General features: G+C 31.2%; 1 protein-coding gene and 1 long non-coding RNA gene across 3 annotated transcripts; both read left to right on the forward strand.

Moving 5' to 3' along the window:
* Nucleotides 1-495: 495 nt before the first annotated feature.
* Nucleotides 496-1,392, forward strand: LOC120081075 (zinc finger protein 3-like). The gene has a single exon (XM_039035753.1). The coding sequence runs from the start codon at nt 496-498 to the stop codon at nt 1,390-1,392; it is 897 nt and encodes a 298-aa protein (XP_038891681.1).
* Nucleotides 1,393-2,657: 1,265 nt separating this feature from the next.
* On the forward strand, nt 2,658-7,143 carry LOC120081775 (uncharacterized). Of its 2 annotated transcripts, XR_016530928.1 has the most exons (3): nt 2,658-3,163; nt 3,695-3,864; nt 6,818-7,143. It is a non-coding gene; the product is annotated as an uncharacterized LOC120081775 (long non-coding RNA). The 2 variants fall into 2 exon arrangements; XR_005482949.2 differs by lacking the exon at nt 6,818-7,143 and having other exon boundaries at nt 3,695-4,216.
* The last annotated feature ends 687 nt before the right edge of the window (nt 7,144-7,830 follow it).

The following is a 7,830-nucleotide window of genomic DNA, read 5'->3' on the forward strand; positions in this document are numbered from 1 at the left end:
ATTCACGACATTCCAAACATGTCATAGGCCCATTCTAAATAAAGGTTATAGTGTGTGTATTAATTAAAATTTTAATAGAAGATTTCTCTTTTAAAAAATCATTAAGGAAGAAATTAAAATCTTATGTTTATAAGTGACTTAAAAAAAAAAAAAAAGGATTGTGCATATGTTTAAAACATAACATATATTTAAATTAAAATCTTGTTTTAGCTATATATTACAATTTCTGACCTTTTTTTTCCCTTATCCGTAATTACCTCTTATATCACCACTCCATTTTTAAATTTTATTCCCTCTATTACTCCTCATTCCCCTCCTTTTGCATCCGTTTACTGCAGTTCCCATATTCTCTCCCCCGATTAATTCCTCAACCCTCTCTCTTTCCATACTTAATTTCCATATATTTTCTTTCACAAGTTTTGAGAGAAACAAAGAAGAAGAAGACGACGAAGAAAAAATTTGTTTGAAGGTTTTTATTTCAGTTTTTGGTTGGCTATGGCTGGAACTGGAAAAGATAATCAAAAGTGCACTTCTGAAGCTTCTAGTATCTCCGCCACATCCGACAGTGGACCAGTGATGATGGAGATGGAGATGGTTGTCGCCGATGAAATCGATGGTGGTGATTGGCAGTCGCAGGAGTCGAACTCACGGCTGTTGTTGGATCTCAAGCTTTCTAACAATATTGAGAATTCTGGCAATGCCATGCCGGAGATTTTGAACTCCAAGAGGATAGAACCTGCGGCAGCGGTGGCAGTGACGGTGGATTCTTCTTCTTCTCCAGGTCATACAAATAATGACTTATCTTCAAATTCAAAATCTAGAGTTTTTTCATGCAACTTTTGTAAGAGGAAATTTTCCACCTCCCAAGCCCTAGGAGGCCACCAAAATGCACACAGACAAGAAAGAGCCATGGCCAAGCGCCGCCAAGGAATGGAACTCGGAAACGGCGCCAATGTCGTCGGGCCACCGTACTTGTCATCGTACTGTAGTCCATATTCTGCCCTCTCGCCTCATCCAATCTATGGATCGTCGCTCGGGATACGAATGGATTCAATGATTCACAAACCATCGTATCGGTGGCTCGGGTCTCCCGCGCTACAGTTTCATAGCGGAGTAGATGGTGCTTGGACTTCCCGGCCGGTGGTGGTGAATAGTAATAATAATAACAATTCAAAATTATTGGCATTTGAAAGACTAAAAATGGAGGGAATTCAAGCTCACAACGGTGGATTTCGATTGTCATCCGCAATAAATATAAATGAATCAATGAGAAGATTTGAAGAAGATGGAACGACTTCGATTCCGAGTTTGAATTGTTCCGAGCCGCCGGTGTTGAAGATGGATCACCATGTGGAAGAAAGCCATGAACTTGATTTATCACTCAAGCTTTAATTTAGGTTTTGATCTTCATCTCCTTTTTATTTAAGAAATTGACACAAAATGTTGTGTTGGTTTTTTTTTTCCTTTCCTTTGCCAAGAAAGTTTTAATGTCGTCGTGATTTCTTTTTTCACATGATTTATATAAATAAATGTTAGCAACCACTCGTTCGATTCAATAACAATAATTTTTTTTTTCTTTTTCTTGGTTTATCTTTTTTATCTATATTTTGGATAAGACATTTTGAAGTTTTTGGTTAATTTCTTGAAATTTGACTAAAATATCAAAAGGGTTTGTCATGAAAGAAATTGAAAAAAAAAAACATTTAATTGAAAAAGAGCTTGATATAAATAAATACAAATGGATAATTGAATTTGAGTTATGTGATTTTCTATATTTCTTTTTATTATTTTGTTCATATATTGTTTTATTTTGAGTTTCGATTACGTTTCTCTCTTGAATTTGTCTTAGATTATATTCTTATTTTAATAAAAAATTTAACATTTGCAAGAGGATGAACAATCATTTAATGTGAAATAGAAGAAAAAAAGGAAGAACAAAGTTGAAAGGCTGGTTTAAGAGGAAAAGGCCACAAACAATTCATACTTTGTTATTGATGGAATATTTTAATTATGAGGGCTTAAAATTTTCATAGAAAATTTTGTTCTTCTCATTGATTTTTATTCTTCATTAATAAATATAAATAAATTTTCTTTTGTGATGAAAGAAATCCTATCTTATAAATCATTAAATCGTCAAACTTGAATAACAAGAATCGTATGTTTAGTTAATTTTTACGTAGATCTTTTGCATACCAAATTTGTGTTTTTGGGAATGTTTCATATTAGAATACAATTAAAAAATACTTTGGTGTCTATACTTAGAAGTAATAATTTGGTCTCTAACCTTTAGTTTGAAACGATTTAGTCGTTATACTTTTAATTTTGTAACAATTTAGTCCATAAACTTTAGTATGTAACAATTTAGTCTTTATATTTTCAAATTTGTAGTCGTAAAAAGTAATCAAAATTAGATATCAATATTTTATTTTGTGATATAGACTATGTACTTTATAAAAATATTGAGTCACTAATTAATTTATTGGTTTATTTCACAACAATAAATATTACTTTTTATTGCATTTTACTATAGCATTTTTAAAAAGCGGCTATGAAAAAGTAAGAGAAAAAGGAGGAAGAAAAAAGCGGAAGAAAAACTTTAAATTGTACTCTCTCACGTGCTAAAATTTTAGAAATAAGGATAAGTGTAATTAGGGCTCATAAAGTGCGGCTCCTTATGCCTTCCACAACTTTCTTCTCCTTTCTCTCCATTTTGAACGCTACAGAACTCTCTGCAGCCAATCTCTCTCAAAACTTCATTCTCCCAAACAAAATCAAAATCAAAATCAAAATACGAAACGCAAGTTGACCAATCATTCTCCAAATCTTTTACCAGGTGAATCTTCTGTCAGATGCACACGACATGTCGGGAGGATTCCTGGTGACCAGTAGCAACTTGATGAACCTATGAAGACGACAAAATGTCCCAAAATCTTTAGTAGAGCAGAAGAGCATCACACACATAATAGCCTTCATTTCTTTTCTTTATTTTTTCTTTTCTGACTCTCACATGGAATCTTCATCGTCTTCTTTCTCTAGCGAGATGGTCAATACGGTGGTGATCTACACTACTTTCTCTTGCACTCGAAATTTTTCCATCTCCCTATTTGAGCTTCTCTTTTGTTCTGCCAATTTCCAATCTCTCATCTTTTTTCTTGCTTACGAGGTAATTTTCTTCAGCTTTTGTTATGGTTCCTCAAGTTTATATGTGATTTGAGCATGATTTTGAAATTGAGTTTTCTGAGTTAAACCCTTTTTGTTAGCAAGCAATGTATTGACTTCTGAGTATTTTTGTGTTTGGATAATCTTTCAGTTTCTGAGAATTATTCATTTCTGTTCTTTCTTTCTTTTTTTCTTTTGTTGTTTTACCGGTAACCAAACAGGGGTTGTTTTTATTATGCCGTTTTGCTGGTTGGGTCGTAATTTTTATTCTCTTTTCATTTCTACTTGACTTTTGTTTGCTCTTCCAGTTTGAGTATGGTTTGATGGCTAAATATTTGGATAATTTTTTCACCAATCTAAACTAACATACCTTTTTTTGGTTTTTAGATTTTTTTTTTTTTTTTTTTTTTTTTTTTTTTTTTTTTAATTTCTTTGTTGTTCTGGCTTTTCCCCTCCTGCAATCCCTTGAAATTACCTTTTATTGATTACAACTCATGATTTTGTTTCTGAATATCTTTTTGCAAATTCCCAACAGAAAGGACTCCTCTTATGGTGTTTGGAGGATACATCCAATTCGTGGTATCTATAAGAAGCCCTATTTTTTCTCTCTGACAGCAAATTGTAAAATTCAAAACAGAGCAAGTTAGTTGTTTGTGAATCGAAGTAGTTAAGAACCATTGTGGCAATTTGCAGATTCATGAACAGGTTCCTCTCCCTTCTTTGCAGAACTTTTGAAATTTTATAAGATCATTAGTTGTCAAACTAGGTTATGTTCTGAATGCTCAGTAATATTGTAGACTTTTATCTATTTGATAGGTATATCTTTAGATTTGATTCGAACATAGGTCCCTTAGAAATTTTTAAATGTCTAAGAAGGTCGTTGGATGAAAAGCTTCTTACCCCTACCTCTTGGTCGTCCTTCTTGGTTTAAGGAGACTTGATTGTGATCAATGTGCTATTTGAGTCAAATCATGCATACAGTGATGCTTTATCCTCCTTCCTTCATTGTCTTCATTATTTTATAATAAAAAGCCTTGTCTTCTTCATCTTCTTTTTTTATTATGATATTAGCTTTGGAATGCTTGTGAGAAGATTTTTTAATGTAAATTATTTTCTTACTAGAATGCGAAGATTTGATTTTCAATACCATTCTAGCAACTTTAGTCACCTCTCTTCTTTCCATGATTGCTCCTCTAGTCTTTGCAGGTGTTTATTTGTATAATATTGTTGAACTAGTCTTGGAGTTTTTGTTTTTTTATGGTATATTCTTGATGGAAAAACAACATGCACATCCGAAGCAAATGATCAAAAGAACGCTCTAATTACAATAATAAACTAGGATTAAGCATGCAAAAGGGTTGGAAATACAACATTTGTAGTTTTCACAAGAATCTTCCTCTCCGTGAGCAATCGGCACAACTAACAAAAAATTCTCGCTATTCTCTAGTTGAAGAACACGGTTGTGGGACCAAATTTTTTAATGAAAGATAGGAAATTTCACTAAATAATTTGGAGAGTAAAAGAGATTTTGTGGAAAATTATGGTTAAAAACTCAAGGAACCATCCGTCTTTTAATATTTGAAAATCAAAACTATTTATAAACCAAAACACATGCTTCTTGCATGGTCTCCACCTCAAACTCCATTAGCATGAAAAATTAGGTGTCAAGCTTAGCATGAAACACTTCATAACCCACTTAGTGGAAAAATTCAACAATTGGATTTTTCCACTAACTAATATTTTTATTAAAATAAATTATAATAAATCAATTTTTTTTGACAAAATATGAAATACATTTTTCATATTTTAGAAATTATTTAATTAAAACAATTTTAATTAAATAAAATAAATAATTTAATATCACATATTAAATTATCTTTGACACCTAATTTTGATTAATTGCATTAATCAATTTAAAACACTTCCATGCTAATATTTTATTTAATATCTTATACAATATACTCTCCAAAAAAATAATTAATTAATTATTTAATAATAAACTATATCTTATATAAAATACAGTTTTTCCTAAAGGTCGAATTTGAACATTTCAAATTCTCACTTCACCTAATTCTTCAATTTTCTCTGTTGTGAACTAGCATGGAGACTCGATAAATTTACAGATCATGAGCTTCAACGATCCGAGACTAATTGGTCAAACTCTTTAACCTAGTTAATCAATATTCGTTAATTAATAGGACTGTCTATTATAGCCTGTAGTTGCATTCCCCTCACTTTAGATATATTTTGTGTCTATTTGATATAACCATCATCAATAAGTTGATCCTTCACAGGTTGTTCGTAACATTAGTTAGGTCAATTATCATTTTACCCCTGAGTTACATCTTTTCTCCTTATGTACCACCGCCCTCTAATGAACAATTGATTTAGGATCTTAATCACTAAATCCATTCCCTCTCAGATCAGCGAAAGGATGGGGCCCTTTGTTCAAGAACCGGGATTAACTCTTAAGGGAACAATCTTTCTACTATCCCTAAAATGGGTAGGAGTAAATTCTATCTTGCAAGTTCTATGTCCCCAGCTATCTATCTGGTCTTATCCCTAAAATGGGAGGCATATTAAGCAACGCTGCAGAGCTTACCCTCACTTATGTAGATCAAGGGACAATCCCGAATAAACAGGAGTTCATAAATAGCTCAGGATTCAGATCAAGTTATCTAGGTCATCAAGAAGTGAAATTACTCAATGTTAACGGTAAACAATATTGATACATAACAATGATTATTTCGTGGTCAGTCTTACACAATCACTTCGTATAGAACATCCCTACTCACATGTCTCTACATGAACGAACTGACCACGTCGTTTTATGACACTTTACAACATTTGTAACAATCATAAAGCGGATTATATTCAATAATATCTCCAGAAACAGGTACCCAACCTAATCCAAGTACTATAGATTGTTTAGGCTATTTTACTCGAACTTGATCCAATTTATGTCTCCACATAAAATCTAAGTATTCATTCAATAGCCAAGGGTTCGTTGTTTATTGGATTTAGATTTATTAAACAATCAATTCATTTTTATTTAACAACATTTGTCTGAATAAACTTCATATATGTTTACTGTTTACAAACTATGAGTTTTAGAACATACAACCCAACAATTCTATGATTTATTGAAATGATCCGGTTATTTACGAAATAATTGGATTGAAGTTTGTTTCGAATCTTGAGTTATATATAAAAGAGAACGTTTTTTTTGTTCTTTAAAAGCATTTAATTTTTCTTAATTTGCGTAATGTTTATTATAGGGTGATTGATTACTCTATTTATGTTAATTTTATATACTTTACTTATTGAACCCATTTGTGATTATTGCCTAGAATCTGTTTGATAAAATGTCTATGTAAATTTGTTTCATGTTTGTCTATAGTGAAGTGGTTGATCTTGATATGGGGTTTTGTTATTAATGTGTGTGGTTCTATTAGTCCACTTTATGTGTTTGATGAAATGCTTGAATGAGGAATGTATTATGTGGTTTGTATGTGGTTTGAAATGTATTTATGAAATGCTTTGTATATGGTTTCAGAAACTAGTCTCCATAAATCAAAGTACAAACAGAAAAAGAAGATCTTTTGTTTCCCAATATACGTGTGCTTCTACTCATATTTGGCCTTCTTTTCTACAATAGGTGTCTTTTAGTCCAGCAAGATTTGGAAGTGTTTTGGTGGTTTCTTGCTTTTAATCTTCAAGGGAAACTCGTGGAATTGAAGTGTTGGTGGGTAGCAAGTTCCACTTGGGTCATCCAAGATAAAGATTTTGAGTTGCTCCAACAAACTGACTTTGAGGCCAGCTTTTGTCATAATTTTGTTTTTCACTTAGGTTTGCTTAGAAAATTTTAATATTAAGATTTGATTATAAAAACTTTTATCTTTCATTTTATCTTGTTGATAGTGGATATCCACAATTGAAATAGTATTTAGGTTGCTATAAAAATAAAAGATATGGTCTCCTTCATTACGTTTCATCATATCAATTTGTCTTGATTATTAGTTTCTTGCGTTAACAATGACATTTGATAAATGAGTTTGAGGTGAATTTGATGGTCATATATATATATACACACAGTAATCAATTATATGAGATTGGTTTGATAGTTAAATGTAAAGACTAGAGGATGTATTTCATGTAAAAAGTGAAGATTTGGATACGTATTATATCTTCAAGAAACTAGAAAGACTAGTTTACTTTGCCATTTGATTTCCCATGATGTAATTTGAAAACCATGAAGACCCCATAAGAAAATGTGGTTATTTATGTCTATTGCAATACTCTTGTAATTCATAAGAAATGTGGTTATTTACGTCTATTGGAATACTCTTGTAATTGAAGTAGCAAATATCCAGCAATATATATGTTTAGATTTTTGAAAATTTATTTTGATATAAATCCACTCGATTACATTAAATGTTTATATATTTGAAGTTGATTTTATAATTATATTTGTAACAATTTATTACTCATCTAAAATGTTATATAAACAATATAAAATCTTATTAAAATTCGTTATCATGACAAGGTTAAAAATGCTACATGTTTTTATAGCATTTTTTAATACAATAAAAATGTTATTAAAAGTCAATCATAATTTTTTTTCCTACTAGAAAATTCTATTAAAAGTGAATCATAACATTTTTGTAATGC

The sequence above is a fragment of the Benincasa hispida genome, chromosome 7 (assembly GCF_027475165.1).
Source record: "Benincasa hispida cultivar pf3 chromosome 7, pf3_genome.v1.1, whole genome shotgun sequence".
NCBI classification, from domain to species: domain Eukaryota; kingdom Viridiplantae; phylum Streptophyta; class Magnoliopsida; order Cucurbitales; family Cucurbitaceae; genus Benincasa; species Benincasa hispida.